Here is a 16,736-nt window from a genome sequence, read left to right on the forward strand (position 1 = left end):
AGCAAGGAAGAGCGCTTTAGTGCGATAAAAAAAGAAAAGAAAACGTAAAAAATAAAAATTGCTCCTACAAGGATTCGAACGACCGACCTACAGACCCCCAGCCCGTCACCTTACCATTACACCACGCCATCAGACGGAAATTTTCGGATAATTTCCCATGTCAAAGCCGAGAAGCAGTTTGCTTCGCAGAGCTACGTCTCGTACAGGCATGGTTGATGCGCTATCGCCCAGCAACTAAAACTCACGCCTGTACCAGAAAGAAAAAGTTGCTGTCCGTATTCAACAGTATGCTTGGAAGTGCAACACCATCGATTTTCACTTGCGATTGCTGTTTTACCTTCGAAAAAAAGTCCTAAATGAACCGCCGACCCGGGATGGTGTATGGCCTGTTACTGCCGATTTCGATAGCCATTTATGGTTCTTCACGCAAAGGATACGCACCGTTTCCTTAGTGCAGTGATGCCTTTCAGTCAAGACGCCTGGCTAGTCATAGATCTTCGTCAGAGAAGCGCGGGCTAGTGCTGGGAGCCTTCGGCGATAGCACACATACCTGTGTTTATGACTCGTCACATCTGCGGTCATCGCTTCTTATGCTGGCACTGTAGACATGAAAAAAATGTTTATTTAAGAACATCGATGCGAAAGCTGACATATAGAGTGATTTATCCTTGTTAGATTTCTTGATTCCTGCGCCTAGACGCTCCGAGAGGACGGGCTCGGCGGGTACGCTAGGCCTAAGCTTCGGTGGGGAGCGATCTCGGTGCGGGTAGTTAAAATAGCAATCGCAAGTGAAAATCGATGGCGTGGCACTTCCAAGCACACTGCTGAATACGGACAGCCACTTTTTATTTCTGGTACAGGCGTGAGTTCTAGTAGCTGGGCGATAGCGCATCAACCATGGCTGTACGAGACGTAGCTCTGCGAAACAGTTTCTCGGCTTTGACACGGCAAATTATCCGCGAATGTCGGTGTGATGGCGTGGCGTAGTCAGACGCGTCTTGGCTACCGAAGTGGAAGGACGTGCTATCATGTGCTCCCTTGTAGGGGCGGTTTCAGCGGCCCGTGTGGGCCGTGGTATCAGGTGTACTGAAAAGCCGGCTGAAGACTACCAGGTTGTTCTGCCTCATCTGCCCACAGGTGCTTCTGTTTTAAACACCGTTTTTTTGCATGCCGATGTGAAAGCCAGGCCATATCGAGTGGAGCATGTCCGAGATAGCCTTGCACGTCTTTCGTTGCTGCCGGAAGTGGTGGCCCTCGGGGCATACCAAATGAATCACCTGTGGGCAGTGACGTTTAAGGACGAGGAAGGCAAGAGGAAGATATTAGAAGCTGAAGCGTTCAACGTTAAAGACCACCGCTGCATGGTCATCGACCCGCGTGACCGAGGTGTCCGACTGAAGCTATACTGGCTGCTTCATGGCGTACCGGACGAAGACGTGCGAGTGGCTTTGGCGCCGTTTGGAAAAGTGACGGAAATTAGCAGAGACAAGTGGAAGGTCAAGGGCTGCATTGACAAAGGATCAACCACCCGCTCGGTGACGCTGAAATTAAATGTGGGCCTCACTGTGGACGACCTACCACACCAACTGCGTGTTGCTGAGGATATGGCGCTCGTCTTCGTTCCTGGCAGAGCGCCGCTCTGCCTCCGATGCCGTGGCATCGGACACATCCGGCGAGAGTGCCGCGTTCCACGATGTGGGGTCTGTCGTCGCTTCGGCCACGATGATTCCCAATGTGTGCGCTCTTATGCCAGCGTTACAGGCCCACTCCAAAGGGACCTAGTATCCGAACACATGATGGACGCCGCAGATGCCGAAGAAGCTAGCAGGGAGGACAACGACGTGGCGAAGACTCCTGCAAAGCCCCTTGAACCCTCCCCAGGAGCTGTCCAGGAAGCGACCCTGGGGGGTGAGCCCTTGGCTGCAGCCCCGGAAACGAAGCCAGAGACTGCGACATGCGACGCAGGCGTGAACGCAGCAAGCGCGTCCTCGTCACTGCCGCAAGAAGTCGGCCAGGAAGCAACGGACGTCGAAATGATTACGACCGGAAGCATCGCTGCAAAGCGTGCTCACGAAGACACTGGCAATGCAGGAATAACTACTGCGTCGGGCACCGGCGAACCTCCAACGAAGGCATCGACTACGCGGCGGTCTATGCGCAAACCGCAGCCGAACGTGCCGCCTGGCAGTAGGGTGGCCCCTAAAACGCCTCCGCCCTAGCGGAGGACCCGTTCCAGTAGCCTTCAACGATGACTACAAGAACCCCACAGCTTCGATGTGAGTAGGACGCTTGGCCAAGCAACCCCATGAGATGGCGTCTAACTTTAAATCTAGCCTACGCGTTGCGACATTGAATGTGCGAGGAATGTGTTCGCGCAGGCGGCAGTGCCAGATTAGTCGCATGCTTTTAGAGAATGACGTTGACCTTCTGGCTGTGCAAGAAACAAAAATTGAGAGTGAGGAGCAAACAGAACAGATGGTTCAAGTTTTTCGATCTAGATACAGTGTATGTGTGTGCCATGCTGTTGGACGGTCAGGAGGCTGCGTCATTTTTATTCGCAATAGCATATCGGTTGTGGAAAAAGTGTCCACCTGCGAAAGTGGGAGACTTGTAGCATGTGATTTTATTTTTGCTGGTCTACTGTGGCGCGCTGTCTGCATCTACGCACCGAACAAAATTCATGAACGCGAAATTTTTTTTAAGTATGCTGAAGGATTTTTGAAAACAGAACGACATGTTGTGCTTCTTGGGGATTTCAACTGCGTCTGTACAGCTGAAGATAAAACGACGAGCCTCAAAGTACGCGATAGAAGCGCTGAGCTGTTGAACGCGATAGTAAATGAGAGAGAGCTTGAGGACATTGGTTATGCAATGACGCGAGATGGCCAAGCACGGTATACGCACTTTCAAGGTGATTCCCATGCGAGGCTTGATAGAATATACGTACCGGCGAAGTTTGTACCACTGTGTTCCTCTTATGAAACACAATATCTCAGTTTTAGCGATCATAGTTTGGTCTCGATTACGATTGGCGAAAAACGAAAGAGTGTCAAGTTTAATTGGTTCCTGTGGAAGTTCAATGAAAAACTGCTGCAAGATGAATTGTTTGTCACGAGAGCCAAGGAGTATCTTTCAAATGCCCTGCATACGGAAACCAACTGTTTCATATCAGTGTGGGAGCAGTTTAAATGCGACTTTAAAATTGCTGCCATCGATAGAGCATGCGTATTGCGTCACAAGGAAAGGCAACAAGAGGAACAGTTACACAGTGAACTGGTGTACATGTTAGGGGTAGAACATGAAGTGCCTGGAGCGTTTAAAAAAGAAATACGAGAGGTGAAAGCGAAACTCGAGTTGATCGACGAAGATAAGTACCGCGGCGCAATGATAAGGGCGCGCACTGAAAAGTTGTGGCTGGGCGAAACGCCCAATAAGCGTGTGCTAAGTGAAGAAAAGAAGCATGCTGCAAATAAGGAGATAAATGAAATTCGCTATTACAACAAAATTACACGAGAAAGCGAAGAAATAAAACGTGCATTTGTTGATTTTTATACCGAACTTCTTGGAGAAAGAATTTATGACCCCGAGTACTTCAAAGCCCACTTTCTAACTCTTATGCCAAGATTAGAGGACACGGTTAGAGAATCACTGGAATCTGAAATTACCGTGGCCGAAATTGAAGCGGCAATCGATGACTTGGGTAATGGCAAGTCACCTGGGCCAGATGGACTGGGCGCAGCCGTATACAAATTTTTTAAGGCAGAAATGGCAGTGGCTTTACACCGAGTGATCGCTGAATGCTATGGAAAAAAGCAAGCGCCTCTCTCGTTCAGGACAGCGCACGTAGTAATGATCCCCAAAACTGACGATCCTGCAAAATTACTTTCAGTTGAGTCCTACCGTCCCATTAGTTTGACCAATACAGATTATAAAATATACATGAAAGTGTTAGCTAGAAGGCTCCAAAACGTTATTAAGTCCCTCGTTGGCCCGCATCAAACCTGTGGCATTAAAGGTAGAACAATTTTTACAAACATACACATAGCAAGAAGTATTCTGGAATGTTGTGACGCAATGCATGACCGCGTAGCTATGATTCAGCTAGATTTACATAAAGCGTTCGACAAAGTTGTACATGAAGTTCTGTTTTTATTGCTGGAGCACGTAAATGTTGGATCTGTAATTACTGAAGGCGTTAAAATGGTGTATCATGATTGCACAGCCAAATTAGTGATCAACAAAGAATTAAGTATGTCAATTCCTGTGCGGTCGAGTGTGAAACAAGGATGTGCGTTGTCCCCACTACTTTTTGCGATATACTTGGAGCCGTTTTGTTTACGTTTGCTTGCAACACCATGTATTCGAGGCTTCACTTTTTTCAGCAGTGAAGTTAAGGTCTTAGCGTACGCGGACGACATAGCCGTGTTTTGCACTGATGCTAGAAGCGTGCAGGAAGTTGTCAGTGTTGCTAAGGCGTTCTGCACAGCAACTGGTAGCGTGATCAGTTGGCCGAAATGCCTTGGATTTTGGCATGGCAACTGGCAGAGCACCCCCGAGGTGTACTGTAATATGAATTGGACCGTCTCCCCCGGAAATTACCTCGGTGTCCCGCTAAATAACTACCTCAATGCTGATGAATATTGGTCTGAGGAAAATAAACGCGTCAAAAATGCTACCGATAAATGGGGTGGCCATAACTTCTCAATGTTCGCAAGAGCTTCCGTTTGTAATATGTTTTTAATTGCAAAAGTGTTCTACGTGTTGCAAGTGATGGCCATGACAAGAACTTCGGTTCAAAAAATCCACCGAGTGTTTGCGACCTTTATTTGGGGATCGCAATGGGAGCGCACAAGCCGGTGCAATTTGTTTCACAAGGTGAAAAATGGTGGGCTAGGGCTCTCACACCTGTTTTTCAAGCAGCTAGTAAGCAGATTCTTCTTTGTGCGGGACCAAACTGATGTGTTTTTGAGAACTGTGATCCAAGCACGATTGCAGGATTATCTATCTGACTTTGTCGTGTCATCTGTTTCTTTTGGAGCTGGACCGCTCAGTCCTTATTTGCGTGAAGTGGTTACTTCTGTACGCCTGCTCAAGGCAAGGTTCTCATATGAATACTTGTGTGATGTCACGAAAAAGCGTTTGTATTCTGATATTCTCGATGTATTTTTACCATTACCGGTTTACCGAGCTGCCTACAGGCTAGGTCCTGAGCGCGATGTGCTAAAGCGCGTTAAAAAAAATGCCAGTGAGACCCTCTGCTAAAACGTTCTTTTTTCAATTACATACTGACACTCTCCCTGTAAAGCCATGGTTACAAAGCAAAGGTCTTTCTGTACCTTGGTCGGTAAACTGCTTAATCTGTAATAAGCCAGAATCAATTGAGCATATTTTTATTGACTGCCATGACGCCGTATTTCTGTGGGACGTCCTACAAAGAACACTTAAAAAAGAATTGCCGATAAGCCCTTTTGGAATCCGGTTTCTTCCACGTGCAGAAACAGGGGAAGCGCCGAGTGATATGCTAATGCTGCTTTGCATGCACAGCGTATGGAAGACGAGAATGGACATCAGACATTGTCATATACAGGCTCACTCAGCAAGACACTATTTTGTTGAGAGCATTATATACACACGCGACTTGTTCAGAGCACTATGTGAACCCCCGGAATGGCTTCCTGTACTAGACCAATTGGCTTCTGTGAAGCCCTTCTAAACACCTTACACTGGCCGAGCTGTGGCTGGTGTTTTTAGAATATGTACATGTCGTGTAATTGATCTTTTTGTTTGCGTTTGTGAAAAGGCAATAAAGAAAAAAAAAAAAAGATGGCGTGGCGTAGTGGTAAAGTGGCGGGCTTGGGATCTGTAGGTCAGTCGTTCGAATCCTTGTCGGAGCAATTTTATTTTTTACGTTTTTTTTTCTTTTTTTTATTGCACTAAAGCGCTCTTCCTTGCTTTCTGTATTCAAAAAAATATATACGGTGTCCAGGCACCGCATATTTATCGCGCTAGAGCTGCTTTTCGCACGAGGAGCCAGTGCCTCCCAGTACGCCGCGCCTTCCCAGCGCCTTCCCAGCGTCCCAGCGTCCAGCGCGCTGCACTGGGCCCATAATCAGGCGCACTGGGCGCTGGTTTTTGCAATAGGGGTGGAGCCCCGAGCGAGCAATATTTCTGCGAAAACTGAATTGCCGAAGCAGCGGCTTGCACTCTGCGCGCTCGCGTTGTTGTGCGTTGCTGGACAGAAGTTACACGCGCAAGACTGCGGGCGAAGGAAGCACGTGGAGATGAGGAATCGCGGGGGAAAAGAAATCAATTTTCTGCGCTGCTTGTCATTTACAGTATACGTCTGCTTTTGGGCGGCTTCCAGTCGCACTTGATTATTTCTTTCTTGGCTCTGTGTGTCAAGTGACAGGGCGCTTGGTTGGGATCCCGCGTTTAATTTCGTTCTCTCCAAGGGCTGTTCTACAGCGAACGACAAAATGATAACATGCTACTGTCGCTGCAAGCGGCAACACAATTAGTCGAGAACACACACACAAAAACACACACAAACACACACACACACACACATGCACGCACACACAGTGTGTGTGACTCAAGGTGGTATTCTGGGCAATACACACACACACAGTGTGTGTGTGTGTGTGTGTGTGTGTTTGTGTGTGTAAATCAAGGTGGTATTCTGGGCATTGTCAAATTGGGCCTCTCGTCGAATTCGGCATTGGCGGCTTGTTGAGTCAATTAGACGCTGCGCTGAGCTTTTCTGATTGCCTCAACGTGTCACCATTACTAAATTCGACAGCATGGCAGAATTTGACAATACCCAGACGAGTACCCACGGAGTTGGTCATTCTCCCCGTGGGGGCCGTGCATCAGCCGTCACAAGCACGACAACCCGGAGGTGAGGTGGTAGCACTGTCCACGTGAACGTGCCTGGAATGTCCATGTCATTGGTATCTCAGTCTAAAACATATGACTCCAATCCATATCACCTAAGATAGCACTCCTATTCCTATGGTTCACAATATATGGATCTTAGGTCTCACCATACCGAAGAACAGGCAAAGCACAACTACAATTCATAGGCTCAGACAATCCGCTGAGAACTTCTCCAACTCGTTGAAGCCTTCGTTATCCTTCAAAAAACATACACTGTGCCCTACCTCACTCTCACTAAACGGGATGAGCAGGCGACCAATACACTTATTCACAAAGTTCATAAATTCGCCCTCGGTCTACCCTTTAGAACACCCACCGAACGATTTCTTACCACCGGAACACATAACACGGTGTCAGAGTTAATTGAAACTCACCTCAATGAACAGTATTACCGACTCGCAAAATCCACTACAGGAAGATGCATACTTGGCCGCCTTGACATTAACCTTCCCTTTCAACTTACAAGCAAACTGCCTCATTTGAAGGAGCTCCGAGTCAAATTGTATGTACCACCGCTTCTCCGTAACATGCACCCACACTATAACCATATGCGGAGAGTGGCTCGGGTGCGAGCGCTGCACCGCCACTACTATAAACTACCCGGCACACTATACGTAGATGCCGAAGAATACCCCTCACACCCCCGTAGGTTTGCTCTGACGGCAGTAACTCCACAAGGCCAGCTCTTGGCTGCAGCCTCGATATGCACCCCCGTCTAAGAGCAGGCATAGGCGGCAGCCATAGCACTGGCTGTCACTATTCCCTCAGCCACCACTGTGATCAGCGATTCTAAATCAGCCATGTGCAAGTATATCTATCGGCAGACTGGCTGGAATCATCGCAGGCAAATCCGCAGTTAATCAGAATTCACACTCGCTTAAGGTCCTGTGCATATGCGATTGCCAGGCAATGAAGCCGCCCATGCCTGTGCCGAGGTTTCACGAACTGGACACAGACAACACAAGTGCAGGCTCAAGCCAGCGCCTCGCGTGATAGGCTCATTACATACCACGACATCTGCCACCACTACAAGTCATCTCGACGCACTTTACCCCCTCTCATTCGTTCCTACTCGAGGGAATTGGAAATCCTATCGAGGGAACAACAGACGCAGACCATCACTAGTCCGTCACACTTGAACAAACTATAGCCAGATCGATTTCTCGATCCCAGCTGTTATTGTTGCCTAGCTCCTTATGTTAACTATAACCACATACTTGCTCGACCACCTCCCTCCACCCGCCTTAATAGTGTGGAGCTGCGGGGGCTGTCCTACGCAGCTCCGACCCTGACCTGCAGGACGACGTCCCGCGCTGGGCCATGGAGGTGATGGAACTCTACCGCGAGTAGATGCGTCTGTCACCTACCACCTCCGCAGGCCCTGCTGGGTTTTAAGCCTGTGAAATAAAGACATTAGTTAATTAATTGATTGATTGATTTGTTCATTCGTTTTGTTCATTTATTTCAGGCTGTGCACGTCATGCGAAAGATCTGTGGCGCGCAGCTCAATTCCTCGAGTTCAGCTGGCTTTCTTTCGGAGGAGCACTTTTTCGGAAAACAGTCTTAATGACCTATTGTCCACATTTAAAAGCAAATAAACAGCATTATAATTACGTTTGATCACACGGTATGGCACATGTGCATTGGGTATGTACCCCTCTTTAATGTAAAAAAAAAGAATCCTTTAAAATATCTTCAGTGACAGGCGTTAAAGTACCGTCGTGGTAAATATTCTGACAATATCGTTTGGATATACTATATTCGGCCAAGGACCACGCCTGGACTTCCAGGCGTAGCCGCTAGATGGTGTAGCGTTTCCGGAAGAAACTGCGAGCGATAATACACGCCTAATACATGACGTGTCTTGGCGGTGGCAATAAGGCGTGCCGGTACAATCACTTCAATGCTGATCGCATTAAGGTCGACATCCATCGTGAAATGAGCTCTGTCGGAATTTTTGCCATATATTCAGTTTTCTAATAATTCGGCCGATTTGCTTTATCTTGTTGTTGCGACTAATGGAATGCAACATTTTTCAGTTAAGGTGTCTTCTTCGGTGTTTGCGGCATCGAGCTGCCTACAGAATTACTAGAGGGAACTCTGGCGCTGTTGTCCAGGGGAGCCTAAATTGTGGCAGTTGAGCCAGCATCCACACGGATTTGCCAAACCTTTATCCTTCCGTCTTCAAATGGATTTGTGACTTGGAAAATTGACTACACTAAACGAAATATTTCGGTATAGATGCCTATAAAATGTCAATGTCGCCTGCATTTAGAAAAATGGGGCTGCTGGGAGCTTGAGGCCGACAAAGACAGCCAAACGGCAGTAAAAAAAACCACAAGAACTACTGAAAATCAAAGCCATGTTGATAGATCCACACAACCATTATGGCTAGACAATCAAGGTGCCAGAGTTCTCTCAAGTAGGTTTCGTAGGAGACTTTTGTGGATTGCGGAGTGTCAAGAGTAGGGCGAGTATAGTTCGGGCTCGGACCTGACAGTGCCCGTCGTCGAAGGCAAGGCACCCATCATTTGTGTCTCTTTCTGCGAGGTTCTCGGCCTCCCCGTGTCCACGTGCAGCGCGCGACAGCTGGCATTGTCCCCTCTTCGCAATCCGCGGAATGCCTGATCGAATTACGCGGAGCCTCGTCGCAACGGACCACGTCCTACTCGCGGCTCTCACCGATCTGGTCAATTATCGGAGGCCCGAGTAACAGCAGCCTGCCTGGTCCGGACAGTCGAGGCACAGTTCCTGCACGCAAGGGCGCCCAGCTGTCGAGCCGAGGTATACGCAATAGGTGCATTCTCTGCCGAATGGCGTGGCCGCCGCTTCTTACTTGCTAACTTTCACGTCACCTCCGTTCGGTCCCTGTCAGTGCTCTACACGCAGCGACGGGCTATTTCGGCGTTCACTCAAGCCTGAATTACGCAAGAGCCATTTGTGCCCTTAGGTACGTGACTAAGTTTCCTAGACGTATGTCGAGGTTTGTTCCATGCTATCCAGGTACAAGACGCTCGCGAATGGCGCTGTCGTTTGTGTATCAGATACGTTGGAGGCACGTACATGAGCCGTTTAGGGAAGGCGACTCTCCAGAAATAAGGAAAGTAGACATCTCTATAAAAACGTCGACCTATCAGAAATGTTGCTCGCTCCAAGGGTCCAACTTTGAGATATAATTCTGGTTCTTTGACTGCTTTGCCATCTGAGAATGCCTGCATGCTTGGATATCTCATACCGCTTTTGTGCCTGCCTATTATATCTTTGGCCAATCAAGCATTAGGAATACTCTGCTAGAGCGTTTAATTTATGCGTCGGAACTTTACGCATTTTTCAGTCGTTTCTATTGCGTTACAACGAACTGCGCAATAATACGAATACGTTAGAACGTCTGCAATTATTGTTGAATGAAGTGCCACAGAATATTTAACCATGCAAAAAACTAAAAGTATCTCCATCCCGCGTCTGCGAGTCAATTTTTTAAAACATTTATATGCAGAAGTTGATATCCCTTCATGAACCTAAAAAATATTTTTTTCAGAATTTACTTGTGTCCCTCACGACTGAAAGGTAGAGAAGAGATTCAACTGTTATTCAAAAGACTAGCGCAAAATAGGAGGGACAAAGACAGAGAAGATGACAGGACGAGCGCTCGTCCTGTCGTCTACTCTGTCTTTGTCCCTGCTATTTTGCGCTAGTCTTTTGAATAATGATGACACACCAACTAGCCCAGCTGTCTGCCTGGATTCAACTAGCGCGAATCGGGTAAGGAACACAACGCAATCAATTACCAGTCCAATGGATTCTTTAACGTTTAGCATAGATTCTTCCTTATATCTGGTTTTGAAATCTCTTTAATAATTTTAAATGCAACTCATCTTTTCTGACGTTAACAGCGCGGCTTTAGCAAGATATGAAACTCAACTATTTTTATTTTTTTACATTGTTCAAGCAGTAAATACGCACGATTGTTCGTGGCATTTTCTTTAACTGAGTGTTTTAAAACAAAGATTTCTATGTGTACCTTCATGAGTGTGGCGTGGCTGCTGCTGCTCTCTGTGGCGGCGTTGGTCAGTATCTCGGCGCATGTGTTTCTGAACTTCCGAGCGTGAAATAACCCAGCGAATACGCGCAAAATTCATCAGCGGCCAGTCGCGCGGCAATATTGGCTGCATTTGCTGGCTCCTTTCACGCTCGGAAAAGCACATATTGTAACATGTATTGAGCAACAGAAAGCTGTATCAGGAGTTTTTCATGTCGCTCTGAAATTGCCTCATTGACACTTTTCATCTGATTACAATATTTGAGAAGTTGAATAATCAATAATTAAGACTAAATATCTAAATATGCGGAATGAAAAAAAAATTGTTGCAGTATCTCCAAGCTACGGCAAACAACATTACCTTTGTTCTCTTTAGCTACGTGGCATTTGCATAATTTTAAAATCTGGCTATATATATATATATATATATATATATATATATATATATATATATATATATATATACATATATATATATATATATATATATATATATATATATATATATATATATATATATATATATATATATACATATATTTATATATATATATATGTGCAGCCACTAACAGACACCAAGGACAACACAGGGGAAATTACTTATACTTAGTAATTGAATGGAAGCAATGACAAATTAATGTCAATGGAAGCAGATGAAAAAACTTGCCGCAGGTGGTGAACGAACCCACGTCTTCGTATTACACGTGCGATGCTCTACCAATTGAGATACCGCGGCGCCTTTTTCCCATCCGCGTTCTGGGGTACGTATGTTTTACTACTTAAACTAACCCTGGGAGTAACCCAGGGCCACCATTCACAAACCTTGGCGGCGGATGTGGTACATCCTTTCTGCTGCAGGCGTCACGAATACGTGATCTTTATGGGTGAAGGAAACTGGTCAATTAACGCACACATGCTGCCTCAAGACCTCAATTTAGCCGGATTTAAGACACCCGTTATGTAATGAACGAGAAGGAAGAGAGCTAACCGAGGGGCCACATGTTTAGTAATCATATCATAAGAGGGCAACAAACAAAGACAGGGGAAATTATTGTACTTAATAATTGAAATAAAGAGATGATAAATTAATGCATGTGAAAGTGGATGTAAAAACAACTTGCCGCAGGTGCGGAATGATCCCCGTCTCTCTCTCTCTCTCCCTCTCTCATCCTCTCTCTCTCTCTCTCTCTCGCTCTATATATATATATATATATATATATATATATATATATATATATATATATATATATATATATATATACATATATATATATATATATATATATATATATATATATATATATATATATATATATATATATATATATAAACGAGAAGAAAGGGGGGAAACCGAGGGACCCGATATTTTATTAGTCATATAATGAGAAGCCAACAACTTGGTGTCAGTGTTTGTTGGCTTCTCATTATATGACTATATATATATATATATATATATATATATATATATATATTATATCACTGTAGTGACGGGAAGCGAACCTCTGTTCCGTGCATATAACGAAAATATGCAGAAACTCCACTGGTGTTGCCCAAGTATGCGTAAGCATTGTGCCACTTGCTCATCTCAACGCATACGCCGTGCCGTATGTTGTTTACCGCGATTGACGAAGCAGTAGAAGGTTCTTTAAATGCCTACTTTATTGTGCTTGTAATATTTTTTGGCTCTGGATCAGACTAGTACAAACCTATTTCAGCCCTTATCAGTTGTTATCAACCTGATCGGACTTGATGTAGCTATTACTAACCCTCATCGACCCTCATTGGCTATTACCAACCTGATAGGGATTCCTCTGACTCTTATCAACCCTTATCTCTCCTTATCAACATTATCGGACATGATCCAGCACTTAACAACCCTTATCGCTTATTATTAACTTTATCGGACTTATTCCACCCTTATCAACCCTTATCGGTCTTTATCAACCTTATGAGGTCGCTACAACAATTATAAGCCCTTGTGGCTCTTTAGCGCCTTATGCATTCGTGTCAACTCCTTATCAACCGCGATCACACCCATATAACCCCTCATCATTCCTGCCCGTCCTTATTAACTTATTGACTGTTTATCTGTCTGTGCTGTGCGACAACACAAACAACGTGGTAGAACCTATTCACATGGTTCAGATATATTCGCCTTGTGCAATCGTGGTTGTTTAGCGCGGTGGTTGAGGCACTCAGATTCTCAGCGTTACACGTCAGTCAGTGAGTCCACATAGTAATACTTACGCATTAAAAAAAAAGTAAATTCCTACAACTTACCTGACCATATAATGTCGGCTCCCAGGCTAAAGCGCATACGCTAAAGCACACGTTCCTTTTATCGCATGGTGGCCCCCTCCCCCTCCCCGTTATATGCAAGGCATTCATTGATTTGCTTCGCTTGTGATTGAGCCATTCAGTTTGGGCCACTGTGTGTTAGCCGATTCCTGTCGTGTACTACAAAATGGGTACGGCTGTTACATAGGAGGTTCAGAGTCACTAATAATAGCTATATCAGTGCCGTGCTTCTCTTTGCATGCACCTGTCATCGCCATTCTTCTATCGACAAACATCATACATCGGATTTGTCCTCCCGAGATTGTTGCGTAGACGTCTCACGCTAGGAAATCCCCTGATCTGGTGTTTGCATTGTGGCACAGCTCGGGAGTGGCATAGCTGATAAGCATAAAAATTGCATTACATCGATCTGACTATTGCAGTGCATAAATATATACGTTGCACGAGGTTAAAAGTTGAATGTAGAATGAAAGCAAATACAGTTGCGCTGATTGCCATCAGCTCTAAATAGTTTGATTTGTCGCTTCACTAAAACTTCGCTTCTCATAGATTCAAACGTGTGCATTAAATCAAGATATATTTTTTCTTTATTTTATGTGCTTCGTAGGCTTCAAGAAGGATATGCCATAATTTGTTGCGTTAGAAATTGCCTTTATTGAACCTTCACCCCGTGACATGACCCCAAACCCCCAGCGAGTGCCGTCCTTTCAAGCCTACATCAAAGCGCCGTGCTCAGCGCATTACTTCCTTTTGTGTGTGTGTGTGCAATGATGAATAACCGAAATATTTGTCATCTCATACACACTTGTGCCGTGAGTGAAAATCGAGCGGCGTGTGTTTAGTGTGCAGAAAATGAGGACGCGGCGGGCATAATGAAGGACTATAAATGTAAACGAGAAAAGAAGACAAAAAATGAAGTGACCTAAATAGAAGGCATATGAAGCACGAGGAAAGTTAAGAAAAGTAGAAAAAGTAGGAAACAAATGAGCTGGCAATGCTGACCTGGGCATGGATGCCACCTCTAAATTTTTGCTTACACAGGCCTGGCCTCGTTATGTCCCCTACATGTTCTTTTGGCAATGCACAAGAACCTATTGAACATCTCTCATGCCACCGATTTTCTAGAGAAAACTCTTAAACATGTCACTTCGAAAACTCGGGATATCGCTAACCTCGTCAAGCATACTTTCTTTTGGGACGACGTCACGGGGATCCAGTCACCGTGGTCCAGTAATGCTTTCCTCGCAGTTTACAATTTTATTAGAGAGACAAAAAGAGTACCTTTGCTGAATCATGAAATTTATCAATTATTTCTCTAATTTCCTTTCTTTATGTTAAATCATTTTATTTCAATATTCCTAACATATTTTTTTGAAATCTTATATTGCATTTCTTTACTCCCTCACTCTAATATTCAAATTTAGTTTTAATTCTAGACATACTGGAAACCGCCTGTTTCTTTGCCAGATCCCCCATAGTGGGTATGCGCTAGTGTTTGGAAGACGAGAGGAGACAAGACTGTTGCAGACGCTTCGCCAGCTGTGCTCTGGTGATGTGATCGGGAGTCATCGGGGAGCCCGGACCGGAGAGGTCTGAGAGTTGACTGGCGACAGCTTCAGCTCCTGAGTCCCGCCTATGGCGCCATAACAGGGCTCCACGGCCTCGGTTCAACCTCTTGAAGCCGTGACCTGCCACCGTACACTGTCATGGAGGCAACCGCTTGACCACGTCAGCGACCAGCAGCACCAGCGACTGAGACCTCGTTCTGTGTCACGCTGGTCACGAATGCATTGCCGCCACTGCGGGAACCAGCCCCGCCAAGAGACAGCGAAGGAGGCGGACACCCGCGTCACATCATAGTTTCAGCGGCCATGTTTTGTGACTCGTCGGACTGACAAGCACCATGTCGTGTTCGTTAGACAGTTTTGTTTCTTTAGCCTGTTGTGTACTGATACACTATAGTTGGGGAGTTGGTTTGTTGTGCATGAGTAACGAGAACAGGAATTCAGCGCATGTTTATAGAATAATTCTTTGAAGTATTTCTTCGTAGACTTCATTTTTTTTGCTTACTCATTTTTGTGCTAGAAATGTATTTTCTATCATGTGAACGTTGTCTCCTGGCTGTTGATAGCGCGCCTAAATTCGTAACCGCTGTTTCCGGACAAATTGCATATTCTGATGTGAAATAGGTCAACGCCGTTAACGTGACTAATCTTCAATCTGACTTTAACGCAATTTGTAGTTGGTGTAAGACATTGCGATTGAAATTAAACATTAACAAAAGTAAGTGTAATCTTGCGCTGATAACACCATCCTGCCCCCAAAATCACCATCCTGTCACCTTAATGTCATCCGTTTGGAAATGCTCCGTTCTCACAGTTACTAAGCCTTTCATTCTACAGAAGCCACCGATGTATCTATCAATAAGAAGACAAGACGGTACTATACCCTGACTGCAGTTTTCATTAGCCTATTTATTGGTAAATTGTCTTTGCGTTCTAGAAAGCCGCTCAATCTACTGCGTCAGTTTGGGGATTCAATCCACGGAAACTTGACACACTCAGACCTATACAACTAACGGGGATAACTATACTTGCGTTTCTTTCATCATATGCAGGGTGCTACCACAGGCAATATGCCGAAATGCAAACGACGAATAAGGTGGATGCACAGTGTGAGACGCCTACGCAACGCTTCCAGGCCATACGTGATGCTTGCCGTGAAAAAAAAAAAGATGGCTGATGTACGCACAGCGAATTACGACACATATATTGCTACATTTCAGCATTCCGTACCTCCTGTGCCACAGCGGCATAGGCGAATTCTAGAGGACGGACCGAAAGTGCGCAAACTCCCGATGGCACATACCAAAATGGCCGAATTAAAGAAAATCATATAAATAGCAAAAATATTCCAATATTGTAAGTTATTCAACTAAGACCTTGGTCTGCTTCAGAGATATCCTTGAGCCGATATTACTCGTGGATGTTTTACGTAGTATTTTTTTTTATTGCGCAGAACACAGGCGCTCTTACTAGCACTACTTTACGTGTCAGCAAAAAGAAGTTATATAAGCCCGTTCTCCCGTACCAGCATCTGGTGCTGCTGTAATCTTCGTATATATATATATATATATATATATATATATATATATATATATATATATATATATATATATATATATATATATATATATATATATATATATATATATATAATATGTGCCGAAATACTGACCATCCCAGCCGCAGACTGCAGCCAGTAGACCGCTGCCGCAGTCGCGCAAAACCGGGAGCCACGCAAAACTCAGGAGGGTAAGCAAAGAACCCTTCGATTTGCCAAACGCGCTGAGCCCAACCAAGAACGTTTTATATGCCATTCAGACGCACAGTACTGCTTCATACAGCACTGCATCAAAAACGATCAATGAGCTTGGTTCCATTCAGAAATCATGACCGACCGC

The 16,736-nt window shown here is 45.2% G+C and overlaps 2 protein-coding genes across 6 annotated transcripts in view; both read left to right on the top strand.

Annotated features, from left to right (window-relative positions):
- LOC135905792 (neuropeptide CCHamide-1 receptor-like) overlaps nt 1-16,736 on the top strand; it is a 361,484-nt gene that overhangs the window by 241,249 nt on the left and 103,499 nt on the right. The window lies entirely within an intron of this gene.
- On the top strand, nt 990-3,551 carry LOC135910427 (uncharacterized). Its single transcript, XM_065442461.1, has one exon. The coding sequence runs from the start codon at nt 1,029-1,031 to the stop codon at nt 2,217-2,219; it is 1,191 nt and encodes a 396-aa protein (XP_065298533.1). The 5' UTR covers nt 990-1,028; the 3' UTR covers nt 2,220-3,551.

This window comes from Dermacentor albipictus, chromosome 5, assembly GCF_038994185.2.
Source record: "Dermacentor albipictus isolate Rhodes 1998 colony chromosome 5, USDA_Dalb.pri_finalv2, whole genome shotgun sequence".
In the NCBI taxonomy this organism is placed as follows: Eukaryota; Metazoa; Arthropoda; class Arachnida; order Ixodida; family Ixodidae; genus Dermacentor; species Dermacentor albipictus.

What these genes read in the sequence shown, in the direction of transcription:
- LOC135910427 (XM_065442461.1), top strand. Translation starts at nt 1,029, where the DNA reads ATGTGCTCCCTTGTAGGGGCGGTTTCAGCGGCCCGTGTGGGCCGTGGT.